Source organism: Suricata suricatta, chromosome 10 (assembly GCF_006229205.1).
Source record: "Suricata suricatta isolate VVHF042 chromosome 10, meerkat_22Aug2017_6uvM2_HiC, whole genome shotgun sequence".
Lineage (NCBI taxonomy): Eukaryota > Metazoa > Chordata > Mammalia > Carnivora > Herpestidae > Suricata > Suricata suricatta.
In genome coordinates, this window is record NC_043709.1 from 44,467,504 (window position 1) to 44,487,370 (window position 19,867).

The following is a 19,867-nucleotide window of genomic DNA, read 5'->3' on the forward strand; positions in this document are numbered from 1 at the left end:
AGAAATGTATTAGAGCATGATGAAGCAGAATGCCTTTGGAGACAGCCCTGTTGTTAAGAAAGATTGAAAACAAATTATTATCTGTTCTGATTCCTTTCCTAAGCTGGGTGACTTGTCTGCCCCTCCCTACCTTCCTCCCCGCCCCCACCGTCCTTCGTTCTCTGTCTTCTCTTTTTAAAATTTGTTTTCTTCCCTTAGAGAACCCGAGGAATCAGTGACAGCTGCTTCCTCATTCTGTGCCCACTCATGGTGAAGAAACTGGGTGGGGGACAGGTGTAGCAACCAGTTGGTAATACCCTAGTCCATCCTGACTTCATGTATTGCTTTATACTGGTAATTGTTAACTGTGGCTTTCTGGTGGCCTTGGGCTCTGGGTTACTCTAGAAGGGTATTTGAAGATTCACTGAATCTCTGCTATCTAGAAGCAGATGTCTGACTTTCGAACTCATAAGTAAGCACAGAGATTAAACAGCCATCTATTGAGAGGGTGCTTTTGGCTTTTTGAGATATGTGTGCAGCCTGTATTTATTTTATTTTATTTCTGGTTGATATGGGAACATTTTCTTTCCCCCCAGTGCTTCTGGTAAACAAATTTGGTGTTTAGTCTGTTAAGAAGTTCCACACATTGAACGTATTAAGAGAAAAGCTGCTGTCCTTGAGAGGGTGGGACTCTACATCTGGGGACATGAATGAATTACTAGAGCTAAGCAGCATCTTCGGTTACGTTTTACTCTTGCGTTCCGTCAGCCTCAAACCCTGAATGAAAGTCCGTATCTGCCAGGACAACATTAACCAGCTTGACTTATGCGAAACCGGCTTGATTTATCTTTATCTGAAGTCAGCGACAAAGAATGAAGAGTGCAGAGAACTGAATTTAGCAGTGGAAAAACAGAGGCAACAGTTATAGAAGGAAAAGCATGAGCATAAACACGGAAAGGAAGAATGTCAGGGAGGTCTTTGTGCAGAACTTCTAGCACACTTCTTTGTGCTAACAACGTCTCTCTCATAAGGACACTTTGCTTTCCCTCAGGAAAAAACGTCTGTGGGCAGCCGTTCTTGTCCCAGGAGATCCCTTATAATCCAAAGATCAAGGTTCAGCCATTAGAAATTCTCCCCTTGTCTTAATACACACAGACACCGTTCATCCAAGACGGCCTTTAAAACTCTGCTGTGTCTCTCGGAACAAACAGCTGAACTCAAATTTCCATTTCTTGACTGAAAAAGAATAGCCACTTGTTCTCTGGACTTGAAACAGTGACCCCCAGGCATCCAACACACTGCTTTCTGGCCAGTACCTGGCAGGGGGTCACCCTGCCCAGACCAGTCTTATAGAAGTGCTTCGTTAACTGCTGAATAAGGCTGGTCGCATAATCCATCTCACTTGTAGATGACTTGACCTGTTATTTCCAAATCTGACCTATCTAAGCAGAGTTCTGATAACTCAGACAGTGAGTTATACCTCTCAGAAGCCTTAGGTTTTGCCTGCACTGTCCACGACGTTCTAGTGAAGGGGTATTTGATGGTGAGGGGGTAGAGTGGATTTCCTAATGCTGCATTTTCCTTTTCTTTTTCTTTTTTGTTTTTGTCATTATCTATTTTGACCCAGATGTCATGTACATTTATTAATAGAACTGATTTCTTAGCTCCAATAGAAACAAGAAAACAAAAATCAAATGAACAAAAACAAAAGAGAACTAAAAAAAACTTTGAGACAGAACCAAGCTTTCTAAGTATGTAAGTTGAAACATTATCTGTAAGCATAGACTCTTAGAAACAAAGGAGAACTTAGGTGCCACAGAAGCTGACCCAATTTCCTTTATAAATGGGAAACTGGGGCCCAGCAGGGTTAGTTGACTATTCCAGGATTAAAAATTTAGTTTTTAATATATAAGACTATAAATCTTTGTTTTAATGCTTTTACAATTTCAGCACATTCCTTTCTACTGATTATTGAAGGAAGCTTTCCTCTAAGCTATGGGTTGATTTTCAAAATCTTTAAAAATGTACATATCATTATCAGTAGTTTTTTTTTGTTGTTGTTGTTGTTTGTCTTGCATTTCCTGTTAAGGGAGCTGACTTACAATGCTGTGCAACAGATTCTAGGAGGCAGAGTCTCTGAGTTAGTCTAACAACTAGTGCTCTGCCTTGAAATAGCCCAGTAGATAGAGATCATATAAGATGGATGGGCTACATAAAGCACTCATGCATGACACAAGCACAAGGCTTCACTTTTTGATTTGATATATCTGGAGGACCAGTGGTAGATTGAGGCTAAGTAGGATGAAGGTGATGAAGAGTATGTGTGTTGCTGGAGAGAAGAGCTGAATTACACAGGATGGGTAGCCCAAGCCAACATAAAGAGCTCAATATCCCATTACCTAACAGGCAAAATAAAAAGTTTCTGGAAGACTCTACAGATTATACTTTCTGGAAACAAGGAGATAGAATCATATGGAATATCAAGAACTATACTTATTTTCTTATTTTTTATAGCTTTTTAAAAGTTTATTTATTTTGAGAAAGAAAGAGAGAGAGAGTGCAAAAGCGTGCACAAGTGGGGGAGGGGCAGAGAGAGAGGGATAGAGAGAATCCTAAGCAGGCTCTGTGCTACCAGCTACGGAGCCCAAAGTAGGGCTCAAACTCATGAACCGTGAGAAGATGACCTGAGCCAAAATCAAGAGTCAGACGCTTAACCAACTGAGCCACCCAGGTGACCCTGTTTTCTTAGTTTAAATGTTTTTGTTTGTTTTTGGCAATGTATAGACCTGTGTAATCACTGTTGCAGTCAATATACGAAGCATTTTTATAAACCTATAAATGTTCACATTCATATCACTTGGCTGTCAGTTCCTTTTTTCCTTCCTACCTTGCTCAAAGTCAAGCACTGCTGTGATTTCTGAGTTACCTATTCTTGGATGTCATATAAATGAAATCATACAGTAATCATTCTTTTGGATATGGCTTATTTAGCTCACCATAATGTTTTTTGAAATTCATTCATATTGTCATGTCTGTCAGTAGTTTGAGGAATTTGTCTTTCTTATTTAGATAATTAAGCTGGCATAAAAAATGCATGCTTTACAATGTTACTCTTACATATCAAACACAGATTATGCAAACCAAAGATCACATCATGAGTGAAAGTACTTGTCCTAAGCTTTTAAGAATAATTGGTATTTTAAAAGCCCATTATATTTCTTCCACACCACATTCAATAAATCATCTTAGAAAAATAGAAGTTGGAAATGTCATTCAGGTAAGTGACACCTCAATAGATCGTAAGCTCCTCACAGGCAGGGAGTTTTGCTTGTTTAGATCACTGAAGTACCTCAAGGTCCTAGAACGGGGCCAGGCACATACTAAGTACCCGATGGATATTTGTTGAAAAACAAACCCCAAAGAAAGGGATTTTTCTGTCTTTAATCTCCTTTTTATTTTCAGATTCTCAGCCCTGGGGATTCTGCCACTAACCCCTACATTTCTGTGAATATCTTGATTGCTGTGGGCTCCATCATCATGATTCTGGGTTTCCTGGGATGCTGTGGTGCCGTGAAAGAAAGCCGCTGCATGCTTCTTTTGGTGAGTTCTCCAGACCAATCTAAATACCCAACCTTCAGACTTGTGAGGAGTATCTCCCATCCCCGCCGTCTGTCAAAAGGACTTAACAAGATTGACAAAACTTTAACTTTTGCTTGGAGAGTTTGATTATGGAGACTAATATTTTTCACTTAGGGGTACCCTGAGTAATGTCATTCATTCATTCATCCATTCGTTTATTCATTCATTCACTCTTACTGAGTACGTGCTGTGTGCGAGATACTGTGCTAAAAGATACATAGACATAAAGACAATTGGAAACCATCAGGGAAGACTGACATGCAGATTATTAGTTACAAGTGTAAATGGTCCAAGGAGAGGAGGGCAAGAGGAGAGGAGAGGATTTTCAAGCTAGAAGGAGAAGGGAATAAGGTGGCTGTGTGGGTGAGGGTGTGGTGGGCTTTCCAGGGAGAGAACCTGGCCGTACAATGCTGGCACATTAAGGGAATTACAAGACCTTGGGTATGGCTGGAGCGTGGCGGGCAGAGGCTGCTTCCAATAAATGATGGGAGATGGGTCTGAATGTGGACGGCGCCAAATCATATCCCATGCTAACAAAATTATAAGGGAATGAGGTAATCAGATTTGTCACTTAGAAGGCTTCAAGGAAGACAGATTGGGTTGGGATAACCCATAGATATTTACTTTTAACATGTACAATAGAATAATAAATGGGTGTAGAAAAATATTAGATAAAGATCAAGATGTATTTGTTAGATAAAACCTAACATTAGAGTTTACAGAGCTCAAACTTGTTTCTCTAACAAAATAAGTATTATGTCTGCCCCTGAAAGATATTTTTTAAAACTGTTTGTTTATTAAAAGCGAAGGTAGAGACCCAGCTTTAGCAGGACTATACTAGTATCCCCAGTGGTTGTTTTTTGATCAATAAGGTCTCATTTGCAGTTTGGGGAATTTAATTACTCGAGGAGCTTGTTTTAAAAAGAGAAAACCTAATTTGTGGGCTGCATTCATTAAAGTTATGATTCAGTACATGTGAGACAGGTTTCAGGAGTCTACATTTATAGCAAGACCCTGGGTGATTCTGCTAGGGGTAGCAAACTGGTTTTGAAGTCACTTCTGGAATTTGCTTTAAAGTTTGTGTGAGTTTTTGTTTGATGAAGAAAGAAAAGGAGGAGGATAATACACAAACAGTTGCATCTACGTTTCAAACCTCCCTCCACTCGACATCACACTGATGTCTACAATCCTACCCCTACATTTTTGTTTTAAACACTTTGCTTGATTGGGGTCTGAAGCAAATGTTTCTGACCACTAATGGCCCCCACATTGGCTTTTTGAGGCAAAGGGTAGAATCAATGAAGAACACAGTTATTCCAACTGTAATATGACCCCGACTGGAGAAAGAGGCACCAAATGTCCCAAGATGTTACTGAAAGCCCTGGAGATAATATGTGTTCCATTTCTTTCTTTCTTTTTTCCAGTTTTTCATAGGCTTGTTCTTGATCCTGCTCCTGCAGGTGGCCGCAGGTATCTTAGGAGCTACTTTCAAATCTGAAGTACGTACACATGACATTTGATAATCTTGGTAAAGTCTAAAAAATCAAAATACTGCTTTCTGGCATGAATAATTCAACAATACTTTTCAATTTTCAGTCCGAGCGCATGCTGAATGAGACACTCTATGAAAACGTAAAGCTTTTGACTGGAGCAGATAATGATGCCAAGGCATTCCAGAAAGCCCTGGCTGAATTTCAGGAAGAGGTAATTCGAATTTGTAGGTCGTCTGGGGAGTTAGGCATAGGTTTCATGTTTACCTAATTTTTAACGATATTCTTTAACGTTACAACATGTCTCCATTTTGCAGATTTTGACTGATTATCCTGTCATTCTGCAATAAGAAAAATCCAAGAATATTTCCATCCCTGTTTCCAGTTTCTTACAAGGTTTTGAAGCAGTTTAGAAGGACAGAGATTATCAAGAAATGTTTATAACCAATTGTGTCTCAGTTGGGCCAAATCAATAGTTGTTTTCATATTTACTATTTAGTAGGATAGTGTGTTTGGAGCATTTGGAGAGTCTCTCTCTCTCTCTCTCTCTCTCTCTCTCTCTCTCTCTGCCTCCATGTCTGCCCCCTCTGTCATAAAATAATAGCTATCATTTATTGCTATTTAGTGTTATTAGACTTTATTTTCAGTAGCTCATTTCATTCTTATGACAACTCTTTGAGTTGGAGGCTATTATCTTTATTTTCCATATTTTACAGATAAGTGGGTTAGGGCTTAGAGAGGTCTGACAGCTAACAAGTAATGGGATTGGAATTTGAACTCAGCTGTCTGACTAGCTAATTTTTTAAATTGGTATACCAACCCCTCCTTTATTTAGTTATTGAAACACCCTAGTTGTCAGGTTTGTCTACTCAGGGTCCCTTACACAATTCTGGCTTCCTGACTCGGCCTCATTCCCTACCCTATCTTAGAAAGTACTTACTATTTTTCTCTTTCTTTCCAAATATGACATGTGCTGTAAGATGTGACTAAAAAATTATTTACTCTGTGAAACTCCTAATCACACCTTCTTTGTTCAGAATTCCAATCATAGTAGTTACATAGAATGTTCATTTTACGTATAGAAATTCTCAGACTCTTAGAGGATAGCTGGATGTTTAGGCATTTGACTTGACATGATCCATTGACTGGAGCATTTTATATTTATGTTCATCCAGTCTCTTATTAAAAACTGAAGAATTGAAAGAGCATGGATTTTTGCCATCCCATCCCATTTATGTCCATGTCTGATGATTAGCATGTTCTTTCTTAATTTGAAACAAAATCGGCTTCCTTAGGATTTACATCATCTAGTTCTTTCTTCTGAAGTTTTAGAGGGAAAAGAAAATCTACTGACACTTCAGCACATTCCAACATCTTCTTTGACAATGGCTATTCTATGACTTCTAAAAACCTTTGCTTTTCACGTTGAAACATCCTTAGTTTCTTGAACTGTTCATCCGATGATTCTTTTTTCCCAGAGCATTCCCCAGTTCTTGTTGGAATAGACTCCCGCTTGTAAAAATTCTGCTGAAAGCATCACTTCCAAGAGCTGAAACATGATCAGAGTCAGTCCCTGTTGCGCTTCCTCTGTGTTGTGCCTTTCCCAGTTTGCCTGTAGTTGCATTTCTTGATCCTCTCTCCTCCAGCACCCTACTCTCGAGCCCAGACCAATCCAGGTTTAAAACAGGAAGAATTTCAGCAGCTCAGTTCTTTCCCTGGATGGAACTGAGCATCCTTGATCCTTCCTGGTGGTTGGCCCAAGACAAAATGTACTATATGTAACCGCTGGATCTTTGGATTGAGTCCTGAATCATCTATGCTGCATATTGTTTCTGATATCCAAGGTCTCATTGCTGACCATGGGATTCTAAATGTTCTGTTTGTTGTAGCACAGCCCTGAATTACTTCTGTTCTTGTACACTAATCCTATGCCTGAAGCTTCCTGTTTTGCAGAACTATAGTTCTTTTTCAATGTCCATTTTGAATTTCTTTCTTTCCTTCTTTCTTTGGATGGACAGGGTTGGAGTGTGACAGGTGATATGGGGGCAGGGATGGGGCGCCAGGCTCACTTCTGCAGAGCTTAACCACATGCAGGGGAGAAGGTGTCCCATATTACCTTCTGCTCCTGATCATCCACTTCCTGCATCTCTCTCTCTCCCTCCCTCCCTCTTTCTTTCCCTTTCTCTCTTTTTCTTTTTCCCTTTCTTTGTTCTCTTCTCCTCCCCCTAACCCTTCCTCCTTCTTCTCCTCCCTTTCTCCTCCTCCTCCTCCTCCTTCTCCTACTTTTTCTTCTTCTTCTCCTTCTTCTCCTCCTCCTTCTCCTTCTTTTTTTTCTTTTCCTCCTCCTCCTCTTTCCCCTTCTTCTCCATATTCTTTGTCTTCTCTTCTCTTTCCTTTCTTTCTTCATTCCTTCCTCCCTCTCTCCCTTCCTTTCTCTCTCTCCTTCCTCCCCTCCTTTCTCTCTCTCCTTCCTTCCTTCCTTCCTTCCTTCCTTCCTTCCTTCCTTCCTTCCTTCCTTCCTTCCTTCCTTCCTTTCTCTCTCTCTCTCTGTCTCTCTTCCATCCACCAGGGCTTTTTCTTTTTAGCAATGTTCTTTTGGAAAAAGAGTCTTACACTGAACTCTGGCTGGATGAACTGGGGCCCCACAACACATGGACAGAAATTGTAGACACTAAGTGGTTTTCCCTTTGAATTTCAGAGAATTCTCACATTAACTCTCTGCTAACATACTAATGAAATGTGTCCCTCTTGGATTCTTGGTGAGGACTGTCTAGTGGTTGTTGTATTATTCACTGCACAGTGCCTTGTTCATCCAGCTGTTATAACACTTTCCACAAGTTCTGACCAACTTCTCCCTCAACTTCTCTCACATCTGATCTGGTGACCAGATATCAATATTAAGTTTAGCCTTTCTACCTCCTACCTTGTCTTCTGTTTCTAGGCCTCCCTGAGCAATCCTGAGGTATATTGTATTCAAAATATGGGCTGATCTGTGAGTGCATACAATGGTAATTTTTATTTTTTGATCTAGGTCTCTATATCAATTAATATTATATCCTAGATTATTTAATCAGAAAACATGAGCAATTAGTCATGTCTATCATGTAAACAAGAAAGGAGGCTATTTCAAGATTGCCCTTTTTGCTAATATTGATTGACCTTGGGACGAACTGAAATCTTTAGCTCTTTGTCATATGAATGGCTGCTGAGTCATGTATTTGTGCAATTAAGTCTTTGAGCTTTGCAAGACTTTATATCTGTCTCTGTTGAACTTGAACTTGCTAGTTTGAGTTCCTTGTTTGAACTGACTTTGGAACTTGATTCCATTCTCCAATGTGCTAACCACCACTCTCAGCTCTACATCAAGTACAGAGTTGAAAAGATACTTTTCAAATATTTATCTAAATTATGATATCAATGTTGAACAGATTATGTTCATGTGAAAGCATCATGGAAACAACAACCATTGCAAAATAAAAACAACAACAATAAAACCTAACATATACTGAGTACTTCCTACAAGTTAGGCACTGGGTTAGGCACTTCAAATCTTTGCATGAATTTTCCCATTTTTATCTTTACAACAGATCTACAACTTACATACTTTTATCTGCATTTTTATGGATGAAGAAACTGTAGCGCAGAGAGGTTAAGTAATGTGGGTTACTCAGCGAGGAAATGAAAGTTTTCACCGGTATCACAACGCATCAGAGCCTGGAAAACAGTGTACTCTTGGTTCTGTTTTGTTCAGCAATTTTTTTTCTACATTTCTTCATGAAGAGTTGTCTCTTCAATAGAGCAAATAGGACAAGATGAAGGACAGTTACTTTTCTCTTTTGTCTAATAATATGATGTGCCATATACCCTGAATCATTGGGCTTTTGGTTTCACTGTTTTTCATCCTAAAGCATGACCACAAATTCTCTAAGTGTTTCAGTATATTCTGAGCCTTAATCTTCCTTGACATTATCTTAAGAGTTTCATCCTTCATTTGTACCCTTCCCCCATTTTGTAGATGTCCATGTGAAATTCAGCCTTATGGGAGGCCCACTAAAGCCTCTTTGGTCTTTGAGAGGCATCTCACTCTTTTCGTTCTCTCCTCCAAAAATGATCAAAGATCAGGAGATGGAAATGTCATTTTTAAAAACATCTCATTTCTTTTGGGCAAAGTTCTTTAAAGAGACCTTGACTCTCTCAAGAATTCTTTGGGAGCTTTTCTCCAAACTCTAGGATACATAGATTTGACTCTGTCTCTCTCTTTTGCCATTTAAAACTAGGTGAGTTTTTCATTTTTTTCTCCAACTTCCTGAGACTTGTGCATCTGCAACCATGTTTTTCCTTCATTAATATTAAGATCAAATTGGAAGATTCCTATATTTTTGCTTCATTCAGAGAAGTTGGGAGGTGATTTATATGATATTTTAGTATAAGAAACATCTTAATAATAGTTTCAGAAGAATACGATTCAGTGAATTGACAACATTTTTGTATTCCATAGTGATTGCTTTTTGTATCTACTTTTCACCCAACAGTTTAAATGCTGTGGTTTGGTCAATGGAGCTGCTGACTGGGGAAATAATTTTCAACAGAATTCCAAGTCATGTGAATGTCAGAGTTCAACAGATCCTAGTTGTGTATCGTATGAGAGCAAATATGTTTACAAACAGGTGAGAACAAATCAAATTTGATACAGTAAGTGGTTCTGTTATTTTTTTTTCCGCAATAAAAGTCTCTACAAAAAAATTAAATTGTAGCAATTACAATGGAATCATGATATAAAAGTCCCAGGATTTTCCCCAAAAGAAAATAAATCCTATTTAAAGATAAAAGCAGATATAAAAAGTGAAAATATTTCATTTTTTTCTGAGTCTGATATCATTAAACGTCAGCTTTAATAGATCAAAGAAACATCTCACTGCAAAAAGAACGAAAGTACAAGCTAACTGATGAAAGTTTCTTGTGTCCTCTCTTTGGCGACCATAATCATTATTCCTCTCTATTTTTTCTCTTTTAACATAAATCCTAAAAATCTCTATTTTCACCTTAGTTTTCAAAGTAAAGATCTCTTTTTCTTATGAAATATTCCTTTTCTTAAGTAATTGTGTAGGTATAAAGACTTGGCCTTTTGGGATTTGGCTCTGGGTGCTAAATGTATCAACTAATTTGCCTAATTATTGCTCCAATTGAGAAGTTGCCTAAGACATAGAAAGTATATTGAAAAACCTGGGTTTATCTTTGATGTGCTGTAGATGTCATTTTTATGTCACTTGTAGACATCAATATAGGATGTCATATTTCTTATTATTGGTTAATTCATCAAATATTATTGACTCCTTCCTATGCGCCAGGCCTTTTACGGGCCATTGGAAATCCATTCCTGGCAGACACAATGTTGGCACTCATGGAACTGATCTTCAAATAATGAAAAGAGAGAGAAAATTAGGCAACTTCAATCCAGTGAATTATTGGTAATTCTTAGATTGGAGCAGGCATGAGGTAGTATGGGACTTTATCTAACTCAGTCTTCAGGGTTCAAAGTGTACTAGAGTATATGATATCTGTCCCTTACCATAGGGCTTTACATAAATTGTTCCTTCTGCTTCAGAGGAACGTGTACAAAAATGATAATTGATATTGATGTTTCTTGTATTTGCTGTTATTCTTCAGTACCCATTATGTCTCAGACAGACCTTTGCTAAAATTGCACATACTTCTGGACCCTCTAGGAGATTATAATTTAGTTTGTAGAGAGGTGTGTTAAAGCTATTATAATCCAATTAGTTAGTTTCTTTAATACCTGAAGATGATTTTCATTTTGCCATTGGCTTAGTAATGGCTACTAAGGTTAATTATATATTAGGAAATAGAAAGTATTTAAGGGGAAATTTCTCTCTCACTAACTATCACATCCTTTTTACTAATCTCATCAAAATAAGGAAACTCAGTTCTAAAGGGAAATTGCTATTACCAATATTTAAATAATTCATGTGGAGATTTTATCTACCAGACTACAGAGCTACTATAGTTTTTTTTTTAATTTTCAAAGTAGTATCACTGAACAGTTATATTTTTACTTTTTCTATTAGTAATTTAGTGATGCAGTATCTGCAGGGAAGGGGGAAATCTACATGGTGTAAATGAATGCAGTTTCCATTTAGGATAATGAGGAAATTAGTAAATTCAGTTGCAGTTGTTATCTGTTTAAGATTCAACTCAAAGATGTTTTTCCTCAGGATAGATTTTGAAAAGCCGTAGCATTATCCTAGAAAGTTATAGACATTCCCTTCAAATTCACACATAATTCAGCTGAAGATAGGCTGAGAGCTGCACCCGTTTCCCAAAAGGAGGGTCATAAATTCATAAAATACTTCCATCTGCCTCGTGTAGTTTGCAAGAAGTCTGGAAAAATAAGAAATCTGGAATGGCTATAATTCACATTTTTTTCCCTCTCCCTTTTGCCAAGATAACCTGGTTATCTGGAGGGGAAATGGGGAGAAAGCTCCTTAAATATAATGAATGTGACTCAGAAGATAAGATCATTACTCTCATAGTTAACCCTAAATGACATAATAATTTACTCTAATGTTTACCACTTTGGATCAGATGTGAGGGAGAAACCAATTACATTCAAGAATGAGAGGGAAAAGAATGTTTGACTCAGTTTCATGGAGAACTTTTATTTTATTAACCATAGCAATACTTTGTTAGCTCTTTGTGCACATACTACTATCATAGGGATAATGATATATTTTCTGGCAATATGAATAATACCACTATTACGTCGTGTAGTATTTTTCCATTTTGAAAATTGTCCATATAATTTAAAATTGTTGGAATTTTTAGGTTTGGTCTGAAATGTTATCAGCTTGAAATTGCTTGCTAGTTTGAACAAATTCAATAAGTGTGGTGGATAAGCAGCTTTCTAAAATCTCTTTTTTATCTAAAGTAAACACAAAATAGTAGACATCATATTTTTTTCCTTTTTAAGGTAAAAATAACACTGATATATATTGTTAAGGGGTATTTTTGGAAACCTTGTTTTAAAAATGAAAATCTGTTAGCTGAATCCCCAACCAAGGAACTCTCTGCTACTGATTACAAGCCTAAAGATTACACAGCCAAAGTGAGAATAGCTCTAAAATGAAAAATGCGAAGTTAGGATAAAATTATTATTTTTGCCTAAAGATCCCTAGATTTAGCAATGAGATAGTTGAAGCAAAACTTTCCTTCTTGGTGCTTTCTTAAGTATGAACAAACCACAATAAACAATCTTTTGAGGAGGAGAAGTGTGGAGTGTCGGAAGTGGCAGAGTGGTATCATCCAATTCCTTTTTGTGGGGTGTGTTCCTCGTTAGCAACGTAAAAAGTCAAACCAATGGGAAAAATCTTAATTAATGTGAGGTCAAATAAAGGTAACTTTTTACGTTTTGTTTTTTAACAGCCATGCATTTCTTTCATCAAAGAATTAGTTGCAAAACATATTCTCATAGTTATTGGAATTGCGTTTGGACTGGCAGTAATTGAGGTACAGTATAATTTTGCATTGTTGACTCTTCATGCATTCCCTTGTTTATTCATTATTTCTTCCAACATTGGCTTAGTGAGCCAATGTAAACTAGGTATTTGGGAAAAACCCACTGGGTACCAAGGCCCAAGGTCTGGCATCTTTTTCTAGCAGTCTTTGGTTTGGGGAGAGGATTACAATCTTATCAGTTGAGTAGGGCTGAGATCATTATTTATGAAGGATCTCTCCACAAGGAAACAAAAATTGAATTAATTTCCATACAATTCTTAGTCCTAAATAAGTACTAACAAGAGAAATCTAACAATTTTTAAAAACTAGAGACAGTTGCCTTAACAACTATGGACTCACTTGAAGACATTTTCAAGGAAATATAGGGTTTATGTATTTACTCTCAACAATGTGATTATTGATTTAAAAAAAAAATCCTGTGTGGGATTTTTATCTTGATGGACTTTCTTGGCATGACTTTTTAAAGAACCTGAGGATGCTTTCTACATGGCCTAAAATTCTTTGCTAAAAAGATGAAATAAAACTATTTCAAAGAAGCATTTTTTGAATTATCTAGATATCAAATGAGTCACTTCACTCTTGGTCTCGTCAGGACATTGGCAAGAATGCTAATGGTATGTGACATGCCTTCCTGAGTTGGTTAGGTCAGATGAATGACTTATGCTTCACTCTCATGGAATGCACTACAATGTCCTCCTTGGAATTTCTGGTAGCTTTCTACCTCTTGCTTTTGACACTTTATCAACAGAGAGGAATTTTAAGTTCTTTTTCATGTTTATTTACTTTTGAGGGAGAGAGAGAGAGAGAGAGAGAGAGGAGAGAGAGAATGAGTGGGGCAGGGCCAGAGAGAGGGGGAGACACAGAATTTGAAGCAGGGTCCAGGCTCATGAGCTGTCCACCCAGCCCGACACAGGGGCCTGAACTCAGGAACCTAGAGATCACGACCTGAGACAAAGTTGGAAACTTAACTGACTTAGTCACCCTGGCTCCCTTCCAATAGAGAGGAATTTTAGCTATTGAAGCAACTTAGTGTTCTAAGTGGTCTTTAGGTTACTGGTAGAGTTTCCCACCAACCATTAGGGAAAGTGTAAGAACTATAAACAGTAAGTTTGGCTGTTGAGTATTGCTTCTTCATAGTCCAAATGAATAGGTGTAAATATGACACATTCTCTGTTGGTAGATATGGCTGTCATTCTTTTGGTCTGATATATGGTGGAAATCAAATGGTGCTTGAACTAGGTCTATTTCTCTTGATTCTGCCTTTCGTAAAATGTCCTTTGTTTCTCTGCTTTCCCTAATGGTTGTAGAGGTGAGTAAGGGATCACACATATGCACTCATACATTTATAAGCATAAAACACACACAAATATATGTTGGTGGACAAGACTTTAAATGAATGATTGAAAGATCAGGCTTTAAGTGAGGTATTCAATGTTAAGTGTTAATATAAGTGTCAAATCCATGTTAGACTCGAATTCAGACATTGACTATGACTGGCTACAATCCACTGATGCTTTTAAGAATCTTCTCAAAAGCAAAGCCAGAGAAAATAAGGACATAATCAACTGGGAAGATTGATGTCTCTCATATCATAGCCAAAGGCATTGGCAAGAATCTAAATACATTTAATGGAAATGAGATTACAAGAGGAACGGATTTACAAGAGGAATAACATTTTATGAAATTGGTATATTCCATGTGTTTGTTACATATTTATATATTTTACTGGTTGTTCTAAAGACATGTATCAGGAAAGACCTTAGCAGAAAATTTCCGTGGAGTAATTTATAGGTATGGAATTTATATAGTAATATCATAAATTATAACTATTTTTCTGAGTTAATGCCAGGTAAATTAAATGTGATTTCTAGACTAAAAGTAGACATGGCAAATAGTTGGTTCAAAGAACTGTTTGACATTTTTTGTTGTCAATCTAAAATTTGCCCTCCCTCTAGGATTTCAAGAGAAAAAAATCCATTTTTATATTACTTCAATTTTTATTCAAAAAGGGGCTCTGAAAATTTCTAGTCTATAAAATTGTATCCAAAAAATGTACATTAGTCTGTCTTACAGGTGTTAATACTAGTTGCCTAACACTCAGGCCTATCTCCATTTCGTTTCCCAAATTAAAATTCAAGACAACACAAAAATACATAGATAGAAAAAAATCACTCTAATAACTCTTTTTAAAACAGTATTATTACTGTTTTATTGTTAAGAAATCCACTTCTATGATTATCATGAAGTCCAGACTGGGTTAACACTAATGAGTCCTGGAGGTTGTAAGCACTGTATTCTCTTTCTACCTCAGTTGAAAGCCTGGACTCACGAAGCCTCAATCCCTGCCTCCTTATTCCCAGAAGATGCCAAAGCCAACTATATAATAGGGAGCTTTTTCAGAGGAGAAGACAACTTTGTCTTCCCAGAAGACATACCCTCTTACTTTGCTTTATGGGGTAGACCGCAACTCCGAACAACAGATAGGTTGGGACTTGCACAGTCCTCCACATAAGACCTCTTTTTAAGAAGGAAAAATAAACAAATATCTTCCTACAGAAATTACATTCAAACTATTTCCATAGAAATATATCATATGAAAAAGCTGCCCTCTGGCATCTAGACTTTTGGTGTTAAGCAGTTTAGGCACAGGCTGCAGTAGACTGTGGCCAATGGTTATTTTCAAGGCTCTGTTAAGGCCACACACCTGAGGAATTTTCCTCAGCTAGGACGCTAGGGACCCATGCAGGATGCTTTATTTTGTCGGATCTGTAGGCATCGGAATTCTCAGTTAAATAACCAGATTATCACGTCTCTCCTTATTTGACTCCAGCAATTTAGAAGCCAGAAACATGAGCAGCACTTTCACTCTCATTTTAATTAGGGGGAAAAAGCCATTGATGATGACAGTCATCACTTTGTAGGATACAAGTTAGCTTGGCAGGAGGTCCTAGGAACAGAGCAGTTTAAAGAGGGAAACGAAAACTGTGTCACGTTTTTTAGACTGCTTCTCAGTGTGGAAATTCACACACACGACTTACCAGGTTTATCTTGAGTCTCAGCATACATTACCATATGACGATTCTCTTAATTATTTCAATTTTTATGAACAATGATAAATTTTCTTTTCCAAAGCAAGAAAGTGTGATGTTAACTGTCTTGTCTGCCGATGAATGGTGGGCTTCCATTTCAAGGATGTGATAGTGAATGGTGATAGAGATTTGCATTATCCTAATATTTTTACCATATTCTTTACTCTGTCCTGATACTTGTCTCCCAGACTTAAAGCTTGGGACAAAGGCAAAAAGACTAAATTTCAATGCTTTTCCCGGTCATTCTAAAAGAATGACTTTTATTTTTTTAATTTTTATTTTTTTTACATTTATCTATTTTTGAGAGAGAGAGAGAGACAGAGAGTGAACAGGGGAGGGGCAGAGAGAGAAAGAGACACAGAATCTGAAGCAGGCTCCAGGCTCTGAGCTAGTGGTCAGGACAGAGCCCAATGTGGGGCTTGAACCCACAAACTGTGAGATCATGACCTGAGCCGAAGTCAGATGTTCAATCAACTGAGCCACCCAGGTGCCCTGCCCCAAGAATGACTTTTAGAACTTTCTGGATGAAAATATATTTATTTTTGCAGAGAACTGTTGTCTACTGTTTTGTTTTTAAGAAGGTATTGGCCATCGGTTCTCATCTGAGATTCATTTCCAGGAAAGATTTAGTAAGCAGGATGCCTCAGTACAGTAGGAACATTAGAGATGACTCAGCATAAATGGTACCCATGATCCCACTGCCTCTGGCGGGGAGGAAACTTTTGACCTTTCCGTCATTTCTACATCAAAGTCACAGCATGCAAGGCACCAACTGCAGGGCCAATTAGGGCAAGTTTTGGGATCCCTCATTCTTGGGAGAGCCATTTAATGAGATGGAAATTATGCCCCAGATTTTCAGCTGTGCTTTTTCACTTCAAAGGAAATTCCTGAATTAAGCTATTCCCCATAGATTTAGAAGCTTTTTAAGAAAAAAAATGTTACTTTCTTCATTCCTCTTGGTGATGCCTAAAAATATGGCAGGAGAAATTCTAGACTCCTTGATTTTCTGCAGATGATCTAAACCAGATGATTATATAACCCTTTCATGGAAGCAGTAGGTGTATTTAGCCCCCAGAGGCCTTAGTTCTCCAGAGTTCTGGGGTAGAGGCCCCACAGGAGGGTGTGTGTTTTCCAGAAGGGTAGGGTGGCTGGTGGTAGCTAGTACTGCACCTTCAAATAGGGCCAGTTAGAAGCCGATCAGCCATCTAAAAGCCCCGATTAAGACACAACAGTACTCAGAAAGCTTTCTCAATGTGCTTTTGTCCTTCCGGAGGCTCCAATTTCCCAAGAAGAGAGATAACTTAGATAAATAAGATTAGAACTGTCAGTAGCCAGAATCTTTTCCCATGTAATGTTCTTTCTATTTATAATGTTGCCATCATTTTAAATTCCATGTTAATCTTGTTATTTTATTTTCTAGATACTTGGTCTGGTGTTCTCTATGGTCCTGTACTGCCAGATTGGGAACAAATGAATCTGTGGATATGTCGAGGTATCATCCATCAAACCCCTTTAAAATTTTGCTTTGGTTTTGTAACTTTAAATATATGAGTGCTATACATGTTAGGAGCAGCTGTCTTATTAAAACGTCTCATTTAGCTAGATCGCAGATATATTGAACATATTCCAGACATATTGAACATATTTAAGACTTGAGCGACCACGGAAAATGATATGAATGTGATTTTTACTTAAAATAAAAGTAACACTGTTTACACTGGTGTATTTTCATGTCTGATCATTGTGTTCAGGTGGCACACTGCTTAAAACATTCTTCTGGAATCACCCAGTGAAATAATCTTCATGGCTAAGTGACAGATAGGACCATAGTTTGTTAAAGCAGTGAATGTGGGCTTTTCGGAAGCAACACTCTCTTTTGTGTATTGGATCAACCATTGGTGAGAAGATTGAATTGAGTCTCCAGTTGAAAAAACTGTGGCCCTGCTAAAAGAGTCAACATCTCCTTATATTTGTGCTTGTGTTTTTAAGGGTGTCTTTCTTTTTTCTCCTATCTATTGGGGCGTGGTGGGCGAGGTGGGGCAAGAAGCTCCGAGTGCTGCCTTTTGGACTTTGAATCTCTGGTACTTCTTTGGATCTTCCTCTGGGATATAGACATAACTGCTTTCATCTTTCTATTCTCACAGACATTTGTAGTTTTCTTTTTATTGAGGTATAATATGCACATAATAAAGAACAAATCTTGTCTCCATCCGTGTAAGCACTATGCAAATCAAGATACAGAACGTTTTCGTCACAGCAGAATGTCCCTTCATGCACCCTCCAGTGGCGCGCTAGGCTGGCTCACATCAACTTGCAGGCTGTCCACGTGACATGTGCTCAGTGACATCACACTGGTCGCCTGAAATCCACCATGGTGGGAGGATTTCTACCATGGGACTTGGCAAATGCTATAAAATCAGGATTTTTTTCTTTGAGAGCTGGTTGTTAAACACTTACCAGTACACCAGTGCTTTTAGCAAATACTTCCCCAAAGGTAACTGCTCTTCTGATTTCTAACACAATAGCTTCATTTTGCCCATTCTTGAATTTTCTATAAATAGAAATGTAGAGTATGTACTCTGGCTTCTTTTGCTCAACATTTTGTTTGTGAGAGTCATCTCTGTTGTTGTACACAACTCTAGTTTACTCTTCATTGCTATGTAATATTCTATTGCATATGAATATATCACATTGTAGTTACCCATTCTCTTGTTGATGGGCAGTGGGTTTGCTTCCAATTTGGTCCCCGTATAAATAAAGCTGCTATAAACATTCTTATACATCTTTTGGCACTTACAGGTACTGATTTCTGGATAGATATGCAGCAGTGGGATTGTTTTTTATTCGTATCTTTAGATTTACTAGATTCTGGCCAAAAAGTTTTCTTTTTTTTAAATTTTAAGCTTATTTATTTATTTCTAATAGAGAGATAGAGATAGTGAGTGGGGGAGGGACAGAGAAAGAGGGAGAGAGAGAATCCCAAGCAAGCTCTGCACTGTCAGCATGGAGCCCGATGCGAGGCTCAAACTCACAAATCGTGAGATCATGACCCGGGCTGAAACCAAGAGTCAGACTGAGCCACCCAGGTTCCCTTGTCCAAGAAATTTTCTAAAGTGGTTCTGTTAATCTATCCTCATACTAGAAAAGTAGGGTAGACTTAATCTCCCCTTCTGAGGAGGAAGAAGGGAAAGAAAGGCATTAATTATCAAACAGATCGAGTGGGGAAGGAATGGGAAACTTAGTCGGGTTGCGGGCTAGGCAGTCCGATTCTGTGCTCATCTGTTTCTGATAAAGATGATTAACAATCTTTTCTGCTCACCTGTCATCGTCTGGGAACTATACCAGAGAAATGGTACTTTTATTATCTTGTTTTTTCTCACCACACCCTTATGAGCTAGATACTATTATCCTCATTTTGCAGGTAAGAAAATAGAGGTTTATTGAAGTTAGGTAACTTGTCTAGAGTAAGAATATTAGTAATTGACATCACTGGGCTCCAAACCTTGACAATCACCTTCCAAACTTCCAAACAGTTGCCTCCCAAATGGGTCACACTGCATTCGGCTTTCCCATTTATCTATTAACATACTTGCCACATTTTATTTTAATCATTGTTCATATATTTGTCTTTGTTAGTATAGTGCAACATTTTATTTTTTTGAGGGCATTCATTGTTTTTATTTGTCTTTATGTCCCCTGTACATATCACAGTGCTTGACACATAGTAAGCGCTCAATAAATTGTAGCTAAAAAGAATACTTAGATTATTCAGAGCCTACTATATACCTAAAAATAATCTAAGCACTTTGCACAGAGTAGCTCATTTAATCGAGAACAACCTCCTTAGGTTAGTACTATTATTAGGTCCATTTTACAGATATGGAGGCTGGAGATGAATGAGATGAACTAACTTTTCTTAGGTTGTGCATCCACCAAGAGGTGGAGTTGTAATTCCATCTATGTGACACAAAACCTGTGATCCTTATGTCATGTCATTTTGTCCTACCTTACATTATATTGGGAGAATAGATAAAGAAATGGATATGGGAGTGCTTTTGCATAATGTCGGGCACATGCTAGGATATTTTATGATAAGTATTTTATGATATCAATGATATAAAGAACCGTATCAGTCAG

At 37.8% G+C, this 19,867-nt stretch overlaps 1 protein-coding gene across 1 annotated transcript in view; it reads left to right on the forward strand.

The window, feature by feature from the left end:
* Window positions 1-17,455, forward strand: part of TSPAN8 (tetraspanin 8) — a 122,332-nt gene extending 104,877 nt beyond the window's left edge. The window contains exons 5-10 of the mRNA XM_029954518.1: window positions 3,442-3,579; window positions 5,043-5,117; window positions 5,215-5,322; window positions 9,641-9,775; window positions 12,549-12,632; window positions 17,151-17,455. Coding sequence (XP_029810378.1) covers window positions 3,442-3,579; window positions 5,043-5,117; window positions 5,215-5,322; window positions 9,641-9,775; window positions 12,549-12,632; window positions 17,151-17,204 — 594 coding nt within the window. The 3' untranslated portion in view covers window positions 17,205-17,455. The remainder of the gene's footprint in view (window positions 1-3,441; window positions 3,580-5,042; window positions 5,118-5,214; window positions 5,323-9,640; window positions 9,776-12,548; window positions 12,633-17,150) is intronic.
* The last annotated feature ends 2,412 nt before the right edge of the window (window positions 17,456-19,867 follow it).